Genomic DNA, 15,486 nt, shown 5'->3' on the forward strand with positions numbered 1-15,486 from the left:
CATTGTTTGTTGACTCCCATAAAAAAAAATAGTTGTAGGCATCAGACTTTTATAGGCTCCTATAACCTCTTTACTGACAGTAAACGCAGTCTACCAAATACTATTTGGTAGGCTAATGTAGCTACTATTTGAAATAGTGCCAGTGGTAGACATGGGAATGTATTATCTCTAGCTCTACCTTAGGTAGGCTATCAATTTCAGATCAGCCTAAAATAAATTATAGCCTAAAATAAATAACTTTCTGATCCTGTGGGTCAGTTAGGGGACTATTTGATGTATCGCTGCTATTCACAGCCAGGTAATTTATGGTAATATGCGCTAGTCATGTTAACTCGATGGTAAAGTAGCTAGCGACTAATGTAGGATACGCGCTAGCCGGATGTAGTTCAGGGCCTTACGTTCTAAGCTGATATGTTGTTGTTTACGTTCCAAGATCTATAAAAAGATCTATATTGTGAAACCACAAAGACTGTGGCTCGAGATACCGCATAGACTGGCTCGAGATACCGCAAAGACTGTGGCTTGTAATCGAAAGGCTTGAGCAACATAAGTTCTGGACTGCAATGCAAAACGCCTGAGATTGTGTGTTTTGGATTTGAAATAGTTACATTAGATGTTGACCTTTTTATTTGTATTGGAAAACCACAGATTGTGGCTCGAGATACCTCAAAGACTGCGGTTTATGTGATCTGGATTACCGCAAAGACTGCGGCCTGTTTTCAGTAGGGTTTTATGACTTATAATATTGTTTTTATTGATTTTATGTAAAGCACTTTGAGCTGCAATTCTTGTATGAAATGTGCTGTATAAATAGTCTTATTATTATTATCTAATAAATAAATGTTTATGCCGCAGCCTGTGACAGCCTACTGTACATAACAACTAACGGCAACAAACATGATGCATCTTGTAGTTTACACATAATAAAAAAAAAAAAAAAAACTTTTTTCACACATTCGTCAAGAACAACAAGTAAATCCTTAATATTAAATATGACTAAAGGGGAAAGCACATTAACCCTTTGCTTGGATGTCCCTGACCAAATACACTACATATTTTGTATGAGTCTGGACAGACTGGGCTATAAACTGCAACTTGACAGACTGTCAGAGGCATAAAACAGTGACGTGGTATTTTGTAGTTTAAAATCTACTTCCATTTCTGCTCTGTTACCAAGGAAATTATGTCAGGTATACAATGGGAGCAGGCAATTGGCACAAACCACTTGTAAAATATGCTCTGCCAGGGCGTTTGTAGCGGGGTTTGCTTGTTTAAGATTAGAAATACTAAATAAAGTATATATTTAAGGGGGCACCACCTCATAATTTGTTTAAAGGGGCTGAGGAAACCTTATAGAACCTTGTTAAATAATAGCTTTCGTAATAATCAGGCTAATCTTAAGTAATGGATTCTATGAAAGTAGAGCAGATCAGATAACATGAGGGATAACGCAAGTATTATAGACAATGATTTATTTAAGAAAATGTAATATATAATGAACAAATACCAGAGAAGTTATGGGTTAGTCTCGACTATGAATAGCACAGTACACTATAATGAAAGCAGGATACACAATGGCTATGTGAACAACGCATGGGTAGGTGGCAGTGGTGGATCTAGGGAGAGTTAGGTTAAATCATATGTAAACTAAATCAAACACAGACAAATTAAACCACAACATGCCAATGACACAAGTAAGAAATGTAGGTAGTCACAGTTACTTTTGTCGTGTGAAGAGGGGTCAAAGTTCCGTTGTCATCAAACAGTCCCTATAGAACAAAGGAATTTTTCGTTCAAGTTCCGAACAAATCAGTGAGAAGAATAGGTTAGACGTGACGCAAACACTTCAGGTTTAAACCTACAAAAAAGCGGTGGTTATTGTTTGTCGTTGGTTTTTATAATCCACAAAAAAAGGGGGGGTACCTTAGTGAAGGTGAATTCGTTCATTGGTCATTTACTCCAGCTGGGCGTCATCCTGAGATTCACTAATAGGTGTGAAATGGCCGGTAACTTTGGTTTCAGTGTTTGAAATGTTCATGCATTGTTTATACTTTAAAATATAACAATACAACATTAATAAATGGTTTTGTTAGTATAATACAATTATTTGGATCTAAAGATTGACTAACGTAACTCTACCTGAAGGGAATTATGATCAAACATCAATTAAAACAACATTCTAAATAATGAGAAAAACATAACACAACTACTGTCATTGAAATAGTGTCCATGAGTTGTGTAGTCCTTGGGGAATGTTTATAAATCCAGGAAAAGTTAGTTTTCCTCAGACTCATTTGTCTCCATACTGCAAGACCATTTTGGTCTACCTTCTGACCTCATGCTGGGCCTGAAGCTTTGAAGCTTCTCCTGGAAGATAAGAAAAGGGGGAAACCCCTATCTCTTGTCGGGGGGTAGGAGAAGGGTAGTGCCGTGTTTTGTCTGTTGGCGCTGCGTTCCACGTTCAAGCGTGTAAGAATACAACAACACTTAAAATATGTTACTACATGATGTATGGTTGAAGATATCTTAAAGGGGTGAATTACTGTTTTTTGGGGGTATTTCACACTGTTCCTTAAGGTCTCTGAATAGGGTATGTAACATTGGTTGGGCTTAAAATGGCCCGGGTGCTGTTCTATGAGCCCTGATGCATCCTGTAAAATAGCCCCAGAATGAAATGCTAGGTTTTCTCCTTTCATGGTATGTTCATGAATATATAGATGAGCTGCGCGCTGAATGGTTGGTTTACAACGAGTGAAACTGTGGAGCAAAGATGCAACACGGCCAACAGCACTCACTGAAACATCGAAGGTGGAGACTTGAAATAAAAACATACAAATAAATCTATTATGTCTACACAACACTGTTTTGAACAGATTGACTAGATATAATTTGAAATTATCACATTAGTTGTTTCCACTTTGAAGCAAACGCGATCAATTTAAGTGGGTAACGTTGGCACTACAGCTTAGCAAACAAACTATTGTGATTCAACTCCGCTTCAGTTAGCTCTACTACTTGTTGAAAAATGTATCTGGACAAACATGCATCTTGAATTGTAGATTTACATGACAACGAAGTTTTTTTATTTGAATGAAACAGTCAGGAACATGAAATAACGTTAGCCCCATTGCCAATAAACTAAATCCTCACACATTCTCCTGATGCAAGATACATTAGCATTGCTAGTAACTGTTAGCAACAACATCATACTACAGCTTGCGGTTGTGATGAACATAAGGTCGGAACAGCACCTCTTTTCAGCAACCGCTTCATAGCAAATGCTGCTTTACATTGTTCCAGGTTTTCAAAACTGTTCTCGGTGAAATGGTTCGAGCAAATGTGTAATTGAGGGTCAAACTGCACAGGGACCTTCTCATAGACAAACATCACAGCCCGTCGAGGGTTTGGTTCCTTGGGAAGACTCAAGTGTCAGCATTCCCTGTACAGCCTGGAACACTGCATTTACGACTGTAGTCCATTTTCAATATCCTTGAAAAACGTTTTTCTTTGTAATTCCGTGGAAGTACACACAGAGCAGTGCGCAGCAAATTTTGGGGCGTGACAAAGGTACAGACCAGAGTCAAAAAAGGTGGAGCCACCGAACTGATGTCAGGTCTTTTTCAAAACCGACCGTTTTACGGCGACATTTTTTTAATTGTGAGATTTACATAGGAAAGGAGTGTCAATGAACTTTGAGGTTCAGTGTATGTCCATTTTACCCACTGAACTGTCGTTACTCAACTGTGACAAGGTAAATTTGGTTCTGCAATCAATGACCCCTTTAAGTTATACAAAAATGGTAGTGATCAATTTCAGCATTTTAAGAATATATTGTGGTTTCAGAGCACGTCAGTGCCCTTTTTAATCAAAGATATTGTTTTTCCTATTCAAATGTTCATTTTTAACTGTGGTTTCCTTTACGGAACACAATCCCAAACCTATGGTATAAGCTTGTGTAAGATTAGTGGGACATGACGTGAATGGCAGATTGGATAGCTGTGTGTGTGCATGCGTGCGCAGGTCCATCCAGAAGCTGGAGGAGATGAACGTGGGTATGGACAACCTGGGTGAGGAGGTACAGAGTCTCACCCAGCAATGCAACGGAGTGACGGGGAAACCTGCCGCAACCCCCACACCCCTCATCATCCCCACCCCACCCAGCAGCACCAAGACCCCAGAGACAGGCTGTCTCAGAGACAGGCCTGGGGGGGGCAGCAGCAGTACCCCGTTGAAGGCTGTGGTACTCGGTTTGCTGTCCCCAGAAGTGTCCCCTGTTACCCTCACTGAAAGGTTAGAAGGTTATTTTAAGTTTCTAACTAGAATATCTAAGCAGCTGTATGGTGATGCGACTAGCATGCTAACTATCTACTGTGGGTCTGTGTGCGTTTCTGTCTCTGTGTGTTTGTGTGTGGTGATTTCAACAGTGCTCAGAGGCTCAGAGCCAACTTGCCGACAGTCGAAGATGATTCAGGCTGTCCCACCATGCGCAAGTCACAAGAGGTACGTTTTCAACCAATTGATGGTGATTCCATGTGGTACGGCACATCAAATGCTTTACTATATTACGGACAAGGACCTAGCTACATTGCTAACTCTCTTACTATCTAAACACTAACAACAACACTGCAATCATCGGATGCAGGCCTATTAGAGCTCACCAGAAGCAGTCACATATTTCCCATAAATATTAGGGAAGCAAACACACAGACATTTTCAAAAGACAGCTTAAAATCTTTTTACCAAAGCATTTAACTAATTTGATCTCAGAAAGGTTTTATTACTTTTATTAGTTGTATTGTATTTATAGATTTTTGTTGATTCCCGCAAAGACTGCGGCTTGTGTTTTGAATTGTATTATTGTTTTTATTGATTTTGCTTTGGTTCCCGCAAAGATTGCGGCCTGTGTTTTGTTACATTTTATTTATTTTATTTATATTGGGAAACCACAAAGACTGTGGCTCGAGATACCGCAAAGACTGCTGCTCATAATCAAAAGGCTTGAGCAACATAGGTTCTGGACTGCTCTGCAAAAGGTCTGAGATCGTTCTGGATTACCGCGGCCTGTGTTCAGAAGGGTTTTATTACTTATAATATTGTTTGTATTGATCTTATGTAAAGCACTTTTTAGCTGCTATTCTTGTATGAAATGTGCTGTATAAATAAAGTATTATTATATTCAAAGGGAAAGGGCACACTTCACATATAGTGATGCTAACTCCTAAAAACCTGTTCAGAGATTTAAGTCTTCTCTTGAAAATTTCCACTCTTTTTTATATATGTACATATTTAGTTGTAAATATAAACCGAAAAGAAAGGGTCTAAGAAAATAAGGCGATTCAGATTGTGATTCTTACTCCTCTGTCCCACACTGTGTGTTTACACAGTACCAGTCAAAAGTGGGGAAAGTGTGTCCAAACTTTTGACTGGTACTGTATATTGTTTGTTTTATACAGGACAGGAAGCCCAAGTCGCAGTTTGTGGCCGTGAACAGTCTAGAAGACACTCAGGCTGTGCGCGCTGTCGCTTTCCATCCAACAGGGGCCCTCTACGCAGTTGGCTCCAACTCTAAAACCCTGCAGGTCTGTGCCTACCCGGAAATCCTAAACACCAAGTAAGGCCATCGCTTTTTTTGTGCATTTCCATAGCATTAGGAACGAGTTTGTTCTACCTATTTCATGTGTACTGTTCCCCAGTGTTTCAGGGCCGGCCAAGCAACCAGTTGTACGTTTCCGAAGGAACAAGCACCATAAGGGCTCAATCTACTGTGTAGCGTGGAGCCACTGTGGCCAACTGCTGGCCACTGGCTCCAATGATAAATATGTTAAGGTGCTTCCTTTTAACGCTGACACCTGCAACGCCACAGGTATAAGGGGTTATGGAGGGTACATTATACTAGTATTGTGCAAGTACACGTTGGTGTTTTATCAACATTTGTTCGTCTGAATTAGAGTATTTAATGTATGAACTATTTGGTGTTGGTACTGTCTTGTACTTACCCCTCTCTTTGTGTTCGAAACTTTGTCCTGGTTGGTTTGTGTGTGTGGGGGGGGGGGGGGGCAGGCCCAGATTTGGAATTCAGTATGCATGATGGAACCATCAGAGACTTGGCCTTCATGGAGGGCCCAGAAAGTGGAGGATCCATACTGATCAGTGCTGGGGCTGGAGACTGCAACATTTACACCACAGACTGTCAGAGGGGACAGGGGTTGCATGCTCTCAGTGGCCATACAGGTACAGTGTACACACACACTATGTGGCCATACATGTACAGTATACACACACACACTTTCAGAACCAACTTTAATCGGCAAGTAAGTATACACAAACAAGGAATTTACTATGGCAGGAAGATGAATACTTTAAACATATAAGGTCGTCGTTGCAAATAAGAATATATTCTCAATTGGCTCACCTGGTTAAATAAAGGTAAACAAATAAATAAAATAAGTCTTCAATATAAAATGTTGTACAGTTCTAAATAATTCTAAGCATTAATATACAATGTTTAAAAAAATATATATAACTTAGTCACAGTTATGTGCATTAACATCCATAACAAGTTTTTGTAACAAACATATACAATTCTACCAGTGCCTTAGCTTAACCATCAGCGCAGAAACTAAAATCAGCTTAATCTCATTTCAACTCAAAAGACATCCAGGACAAAGTCAGGCTTGTGAGTGTGTTTGTAACCGAGCATCTTTACACCCCTCATCTTTAAACACCATGTCCAGTAGTAAGAGATCTTCTTTCACTTTCCCCCTCCCTCTAGGTCACATTCTGTCTTTGTACACGTGGGGGGGCTGGATGATTGCCACTGGCTCCCAGGACAAGACTATTCGCTTCTGGGACCTCAGGGTGCCTAGCTGTGTCAGAGTGGTGGGAACAGCCCTGCATGGATCTGGTAAGGGTAACTGCTAATGGTCTACTTTGCCAGGAAGGTGGCTGGCGATTTGTTTGTTGGAATGCTGTGGATGAAAGGGAGGTTGACAGCATAATGCAGTAATATGTATTTGTAGTGATGCAGTTTCGCCCTTAGGGGGCGCTGATGGTTTAATGATTTCTCAGTTGTAGTCATGGCGAGATTCTCCTTGTTTTTCTTTGAAGTATTATTGGTGCAAAACCGTGTCTGTTCAAGGTATCAGCAAGCAGGGTTAGTTTCAGTATATTCAATTCAACCGGGATCCAACCAACCATGGCTTATTTTTTCCCCAACGCGCAGGAAGTGCTGTGGCCTCGGTGGCGGTGGACCCCAGTGGGCGTCTCTTAGCGACGGGCCAGGAGGACAGCAGCTGCATGCTGTACGACATCCAGGGGGGCCGCATGGTGCAGACATACCGCCCTCACGACAGCGATGTCCGCTCCGTCCGTTTCTCCCCCGGTGCCCACTACCTTCTGACGGGCTCCTACGACAACAAAGTCATCGTCACTGACCTGCAAGGTCATATTACACACAAACACCCACGCTCAATGAAGGAATGGTCTAGAAAAAGTATTAGTATTTGGAACAACTGGTGTGGCTGTCCTTGGTTGTGTGAGCTTATAGCTGATTTTGTTTGTGTTCCTCAACCCCATGCAGGCGACCTGACCAAGCCGCTTCCTCGGACCTTGGCGGGGGAACACTCGGACAAAGTGATCCAGTGTAGGTGGCACACGCATGACCTCTCCTTCCTGTCCTCCTCTGCAGACCGGACAGTCACTCTGTGGTCACAATGTGCCTGATGTCTTGGCGGTCATTTGGCGGAGCAAGAGGGGGGACACTGACCACAAGAAAGCACAACACAGTCTACCTGGATCTCCCCATGTCTTTTTCCCCTGTGTGTGTGTGTGTGTGTGTGTGTGTGTGTGTGGGGGGGGGGGGGGGGGGGGTGGGTGTGGGTGTTCACACAGTTTGTATTTGCACTGGATGTTACTGCTTTTAGCCAATTTTAAGAATTTGTGCCTCTTCGGATGGCTGTTCAACTACTAGTTATGTAAATAGTTTAGAAGAAAAAACTTTGACTACACTAAGAAAATGTTAATAGCTATTGCAATGTTTGAAATGTACTCAACAAACGCATGTTAGCATAGTGAACATCTGCTTCAAGCACTTCAGTTTTTGGGGGAGGATAGGATAACACTTTCAAACTAGCTGTTTTAAACTGATGCAAAATATGTGATCTAGACCATTTTAACCACATTATGTCAATCATCTGGTGCCTAATATTAAAAGCTTTATCTTGATATGTTATATTTTGTATCTCAGGTGTCCAGTCTTAACTGACACCGTTGTTTGTACACATTTACTCAATGTAATTGTGGCTTTGTTGTTGTTGTTAGATTGGTACGAAATTATATGGAATTCATGTTGTCTGTCATTTTTCATTAACTGTCTATAATTTTATGAGGATTATTTGATCAAAATTTGCTTTCGACTATTTTTTCTTTTTTGGAAAACTACAAAAATGCTGTTGGATGATAAAGTTGTGGATGATAATGTTTTGAACATGCATACTTATATATAGCATAATATGAGAGTGAATAAGATGATGTTGTAAAAGTGCACGTTTTACAATCACTGCAGTGCAGATTACAGAATTTAAATTGACCATTGAATGGCTTGGAGCTGTGTACAGTACAATGTCATCTTTGCATGTACTGTTCAGTTTTAGCGTTGAGAGGCTACAAAGATTGAACACAAATAATGTAAACAAGCTGAAACCAGGCTGTGTTAAAGCAGACCTGTAATTTTACTGCATTTCAGAGATTTTAAGGTAATATGTGTGTTTTAAACTTAAACCTTTACTTTTGTTGTAATTGTAAAGGTGCAATAAAGGAAAACAATGACCCCTGTGGTCAATATTCTTTAGGATACTTAAAATGTATCCCTTGGTTTTGAAGTACACCAGGATGTGACAACACTCGAGCGAGTAAGGAAAATCCATGCCTTCTGTTCTACTCCACAGACAGACAGATAAGGTGGCATGTCATTCTACGGTGGCAGAGACGTGTCAATGCTTTGCAAAAGCCACAACACAAATGTACAGTAAATAAAATTAAACGCAACACTTTGCTTTTTACCTCAGGCTGGCCACAATGAAAGTCCACTCTAAACCAGTCAGTTAGGGTCAGGGTTGCTCAATGTAGGGTTGCTCAATTGTTTCTATTGGTTGTTTCATTTTGTGTAACTATAGAATTTTAACTATAGACTTTAATCACAAATCACCATACATTAGAAAATTATATTTCATCATACCTTAGAGTCAAGACCATAACGTTTCATTTGATGCTGGTTAGAACATTCTAACATTATTGATGCCAGAGAAATATGGCTGACAGTAAAAAGTGTGCCAACCAACCCCGGTCTCCCCTACACTGGCCTCTGGCTATTATCAAGTTATGTGGTAGTAGGTGCGTTCAACATGGACCGACTTCATGCAGCGCTGCAGCAGGCTGCAGGCGGCTGACTTGTAACCATAGAGATAATAGGTGCATTCGACATGGACTGCAGCTGCATGAAACGACCGGCGAGAGTGGCCGCGTGCAGTCGGGGAGGAGTTGAAAACGGCTCTTTGAAGTCGGACATTTCAGCTTCTCGTGGTTTGCTGCGTTGACGTCAGTCACGGCCGATTAAGCGCTGTTTGCTTACTTTACTCTATTTATAATTAAACGTAGTCTTTCCGTTAGCAAAGAGGCGGAGTAAAACCGTTTCTTCCATACATTTTTTATTCAATTCAACATTGGTCCGGATTTAAGAATTGGTGAAACTGAAGGTGTCCGAATATTACAAAACACTCGTCAAAGTTGGCCAAAGAGTCTGGCCAATCATGAAATAGCTGTGTCGTCACTTTAACCTGTGCAGTTGCTCTTGAGAAAATGCGCTCGGCTACACAGCCGGCAGTTCTCGAATCGATCTCACGGTACTTTGATGGCGACGTCACAGTGACATATTCTCGGCGCCGTCTCAAGTCGGACAAAAAGTCTAACCAGAATTCACTGTTTCAAGTCAGCCGCCTGCAACCGGCTGCAGCGCTGCATGAAGTCGGGTCATGTCGAATGCACCAAATATTAAAAAACACGCATCAAAGTTGTCGTGTGTGAGTCTGGCCAATCATGAAATAGCTGTGTCGTCACTTGAACCCGTGCAGTTTCTCTTGAGAAAATGCGCTCGGCTACACAGCCGGCAGTTCTCGAATTGATCTCACGGTACTTTGATGGCTACGTCACAGTTATGGGGCTATTATTGTAGCAAAACTATTCACAAATGCACAGCTCGATCCACAAATGCACATTACGATCCACGAATGCACAGCAAGATTCACGAATGCACAGCAAGATTCACGAATGTTTACCGCGATCAACAAATGCGTACCGCGATACACAAATGTGTACAAGGATCCACAAATGCGCACTCAGATTTGTGTATGTGTAAAACATTGTCCAAATACGTAGGCACAAAGGCTGGCCTCTCAATTGGCTGTGTTTTTACATGTGACTTTTGCTACATTTCTGCCGTGGTACAAATCCACAACTCGTGTGCGTGTGCATGTGCGACGATATGTGCCTCGGTAGCTATAAAGCCTCCATACCACCAGTTGGCGGTATAGCGTTCCAGTGATTTTTAATGCAACCTGACATTGCTGGGTGGGTCAAGCGGTTAGACTCGTCGTGGCTGCACTTGGGATGCAAGGCAGACACCTCGAGAGCTTTCGGTAAGTATATTTTAATGTTTAGTAGTAGGACTAGGTGTCATAAGAGGCCTTATGTTGCCCTGTAAAATACAATATTATCAGTAACACTGGTTATCTGTGAAGAAATAACTTTAGCTCCGCTTATGCGTCACCGACCAAACATCATTGAAGTGGCACTAGCAAGCTAACCAACGCTAGACCAATTAACCTACCTGAAAATGTCTGTGCCTTATATGGTGTGTGTAGGTAGCTAGGATCGAGTCACGATCAGGAGTCTAATACCCCATTTCCACCAACGCATTTTGGGAGCCAGTTCGGAGCCGGTGCCTAATCGCGAACCCGTTCTTCCTCTTTCGACAGACTGGGAACCGGAAAAGTGGTTCGTACGTGGTTCGCAACGAGCACCACTTCGGAGCTGGTCTAGTTTACGAACCAACAAAGAACCGCTTGGGGCGGGGTTACCGTGACCAACAAAACGCTTTTGCCGCCATTGCAAAGTTTTTAGAATTCATATTTCAGCTAAACGGTACTTGTAAATCAGAATCTGAATGAAAATGTATCGAGAAGTGGGCAATGTAGTTGCTGAAAATGTGCTTATTTTATTGATGAAACTGCTCATTTGTAAATTTGCTCCGACTTTTATTATTCTCGATTGTAATGTAAACATTAGGGATGCGCGCGCAATGTGGCTGCAGAAAACCGGCAAAGGATATAATTTTTTATGGCAAAAGAACCACACGGATAATACAAAAATTTTAAATTTTAAAAACCAAATTGTCGAGGAGGACAGCCTTTAAAAGAGAAAGCGATTACCCATTGATCTGTCGCATCAGAATTTTGATTTGGGTCACGAAAGTCTTGAAATTTGAGTGAGAATGTTGCCCGGTACAGACCGCATAGTCGAGTGGCAACCATGTCTTCGTCATGTCACTAAGTTCATAATTTAACAGTTCATAATTTTACAGTTTAACAGTCAATTTTACATTTTAAAAGTCGAGAAGGACAGCTTTCAAGAGATATGGGAATTCTGCTTTTAGCCAGCTGGTCCGATTGTTTTTCTGATTTGTTTAAACTGGCCATGAGTGAGACTGTGGCCTCGTTACGACGTTAGCCTCAGTCAGACTCGCTCACTGGCAGTGTGCACAATGTTGTGATTCACTCAATTTTACACCATATACGTTAGGGAGGACTGCCTAATGTAGATACGAGCCTGATGAAGATAGCCAGCATCTCGGATTTCTTTAACCAAGCCTGTTTAATTCGTCTTTTGCCTGAGAAAGCGACCTCCGTTAGCCAGGCTAGTTTTGGCTGATCACTTGGTCAGGCTATTTAAGGGTATCGGGGTCAAGTGAATTTTGTGCATAGACAAGTGAAACGTAAATGTATTTGTCCAAAGGCCAAGAGCCTCAAAGTTAATATCAAGCCCTGCAATCCAGTGGCCAGAGATATATGATGACCTGATCGACACTCCAAGTGTAATAGACCTGGGAGAAGTTTGTCTTTTACAACCGAAATGCGCAGTTGAGACTGCTTGACAGTTGTGTGACGTAGGGTGATAATTGGTCTATACAAATGGCGAGTTGAACAAACAAGTCGGATGCGCCGTGTTTGGATGCCGATATAGGTTTGCAAAACCATGAGCAACAACAGCAACGAAACGTCCGCCATTGTTGATGTCGTGTTTGGCGCTACCGTGCTAGCGTTGCTTGGAAATATGAGACGTATACAGTGAGTCTCGCCCGTGGAAAAGCAAACCGGTTCTTAGTAAGCTCCGTTCTTGAACCAGTTCCAAATTGGCTCTAGCACCAGCTCCGAACTAGCTCCCGGTTCACTTTGGTGGAAAGGGGGTATAACTAGCTCTAAAACTAGTTCGATGGAAGTTTGTATTAAAAAAAGGCTAATAAATAAGAGTTGTCTTGAGTTTCATCAGCTAGCAAGCTAGGCGCATTCAATCATCACAAAATGTTTTCCTGATGTCCATTTAGACTTTTTCTTTGTTCTCTTTTTAATACTCTGCACATGTCTAAGTATATGTATTTAAGTGGCCGATCAGGAAACAAATGAAACCGTTGAGAAAGGGATTAAAGGTGACTGGCATTTGGCCACTTCTAACAGATAAGATGTGGTCAAGTTGCTTTTCCCTTATGAGAAAGATGCTGAAATCACACACAAGGTACATGCTTTGGTTTAGTACTTCGCCGTCTCAAGTCGGACAAAAAGTCTAACCAGAATTCACTGTTTCAAGTCAGCCGCCTGCAGCCGCCTGCAGCCGCCGCATGAAGTCAGGTCATGTCGAACGCACCTAATATAACTAGAGTAAGCTATTTTGTCTTCCAAGATGGCGTCCCCATTCATTTCTATGAAAAGTGCTCAGTGGCGCAGTGAGGCAAGCGAGAGCGCGAGACTGGACGCGGCCATATTTCCACTTCTGTGTCTTCTGGTCTAGCTTTAAACAGTGGATGCGTTCGACATGACCCGACTTCATGCGGCGCTGCAGCCGGCTGACTTGAAACAGTGAATTCTGGTTAGACTTTTTAAACACGTATCATATGCTCATGTAGGTTAGTGCATGTGCACCAGCAGATACTATTTCAAAAGAAATTCCTGCATTAAAATGTTTTATCTTGACAGTTTGTATTTGGTCATGTATTATCACACTAGCATTTAATTATCACGGCAAACAATTACACTGCACTGCACTAAATTGTAAGTGTAAATGTAAAGTGAAAATAACAAAACCAGTCAGCATGATGACTTGAGCGAATATCATTCACGTCTTACTAAAACAGCGGCCACGCGAAATGGAATGAGGAAACTGTTTCCTCTACTAAAAAATACAATGCAGGTCACGTGAAAAATGATCCAAAGACTCGTAGAAAGGCCGAGTCGGGAAATGAACAAATCGTTCGTTTCCTCTAGCTACCAGTACAGAGCCTATACAGGTCACGTGAAAAATGATCCAAAGACTTGTACTCGAAGATCGAGTCGGGAAATGAACGAATCATTTCTGTTTACTTGGACAAGCCCATACAACAGTCCCGATGCGCGGCCACGAGAAAATTAACAAATCACTCTTTGAGAGGACTTGTTACTCCCGAGTCCTCTTTGTACATATTCGTTCAAAATGTACAAATCGTTCACGAACGACACATCACTACCACTGGCACGTACCACTAGGTGCCAGTAGAGGCACGTACCACTAGCTACTGTCACGTACTACTCGTTACACTGGCATGTACCACTAGCCACTGTCAAGTACCACTCGGTCCACTGGCACGTATCAGTAGCTACAGTACAGTTTCGGTTCTAACTGCCTCTCGGAATGTCTGTGTTGGGATTATTACCCCATCTTACCCATATACTTCACTCACATTGTCAGTTAAGAGCTATTAATGACAGTCTGGTGTCCTGTACCTTAAAAACATGTTAAATGAACTACTACTCTGTTAATAATGTCTAACATCTCCAGAAACATACTTTTTTTTTTCCAAAGAAATAACGGACTACAGCTGCTGAAGTTTCGTTCATTTTTGGCCACTATACTGCGAAATACAACAGCAACGCAATTCCATAGGGATGAAAATTATGAAGGAAGAGAGAACAACTGTCCGGAGTCAAAAATGACTTGCAAGATTCAGAGAACAGGAAAGTAGCCCAAAACGCTGTCAAAGCTTTGGTACGTTTGACTAGCCTGTCACTGCATGACTGCTAGCCTATCCCAGTTTGCTGTCAAGCAAGGCTACATGCTAGCCTGTATAGGTTGCTGTAGGCTAGCTTGTCAAAAGTCCCATACAAGCTGTATAGTATTACAATTCCAGGAAGTTTTTCTATTTAGGCCTATTCAAACCAATGTATTCTACTCTACGATTTAAAGTTTTCACTTGTTCGATAGCTAGTGCTAGCTAGCTAGCTTTTTTGTCAAAAAATTACTTCTTTAGTATCAATTTTAACAGACCAGGAAGGCAACACATGTAGTAATCTACCTGCGCGCGTTGCTGTCTCAGGAATGTCGAACGAGTGAAAACTTCAAATCGTAAAGCACAATAAATTGGTTTAAATAGGCCTAAATACAAAACTTCCTACCTAGTAACCAGTAAGAGCAACCATGACAGTTTCCTGCTAGCAGGCGTAGCTATCTCAAGAATATAAGGTCGGCATAACGACGAACGCGTCCTATGATCGGAACGGCATTGTGACGTCAGATAGGACAGTTTTTGGCAATAGGACAGTTTTTGCCCTGACACAGCCAGTCAGAATGCTTTCTAAAGTGCATCTGTAAAAGTTAATAACCGAGTCCATGCCAAACTTCTGCAAGAAGAAGAGACGTTTCCGGGCCGCTTTGACCATCTTGTCCGTGTGAGCAGACCAGGTGAGATCGATTTATATCAACAATTCCATTTTGGATATCAACAATTAATTGGTTAAATGATAAGACGGCTTGCCATACTACCACAGCATTGGGAATTTGACTAGAATAGATGTGGAGGTTGAACAAGTGCTTCAGAGATGACAGAGAATTTCAATTGTAATCTGAGAAATATAGTTCCCAAAACCACTGAGAAAAAATGTAATCACCAGCGGCATCACAGGGACGACACTATCTAAAATTCCAGGAATCTGTGTGTGCCACAAATTTTTTCACGGACACTATGTACTAGTACAGTTAATGGACAAGGCACAGGCATACTGAGATGATAGTTGTCTCGAGTTATGCAGAGTAAAAAGCCAATCAGAAAACATCACCTGTACTTGCCATCAGCCTGCATGGCTGCACACAGTGAGATGTTCAGTTAGTGGCAGGTACATTTGGCATGTA

General features: G+C 41.7%; 1 protein-coding gene across 1 annotated transcript in view; it reads left to right on the forward strand.

Annotated features, from left to right (window-relative positions):
- wdr47b (WD repeat domain 47b) overlaps window positions 1–8,819 on the forward strand; it is a 36,168-nt gene extending 27,349 nt beyond the window's left edge. The window contains exons 9-16 of the mRNA XM_047036939.1: window positions 4,021–4,290; window positions 4,425–4,500; window positions 5,454–5,611; window positions 5,694–5,863; window positions 6,061–6,231; window positions 6,773–6,904; window positions 7,223–7,441; window positions 7,580–8,819. Coding sequence (XP_046892895.1) covers window positions 4,021–4,290; window positions 4,425–4,500; window positions 5,454–5,611; window positions 5,694–5,863; window positions 6,061–6,231; window positions 6,773–6,904; window positions 7,223–7,441; window positions 7,580–7,722 — 1,339 coding nt within the window. The 3' untranslated portion in view covers window positions 7,723–8,819. The remainder of the gene's footprint in view (window positions 1–4,020; window positions 4,291–4,424; window positions 4,501–5,453; window positions 5,612–5,693; window positions 5,864–6,060; window positions 6,232–6,772; window positions 6,905–7,222; window positions 7,442–7,579) is intronic.
- The last annotated feature ends 6,667 nt before the right edge of the window (window positions 8,820–15,486 follow it).

This window comes from Hypomesus transpacificus, chromosome 16 (genome assembly GCF_021917145.1).
Source record: "Hypomesus transpacificus isolate Combined female chromosome 16, fHypTra1, whole genome shotgun sequence".
In the NCBI taxonomy this organism is placed as follows: Eukaryota; Metazoa; Chordata; class Actinopteri; order Osmeriformes; family Osmeridae; genus Hypomesus; species Hypomesus transpacificus.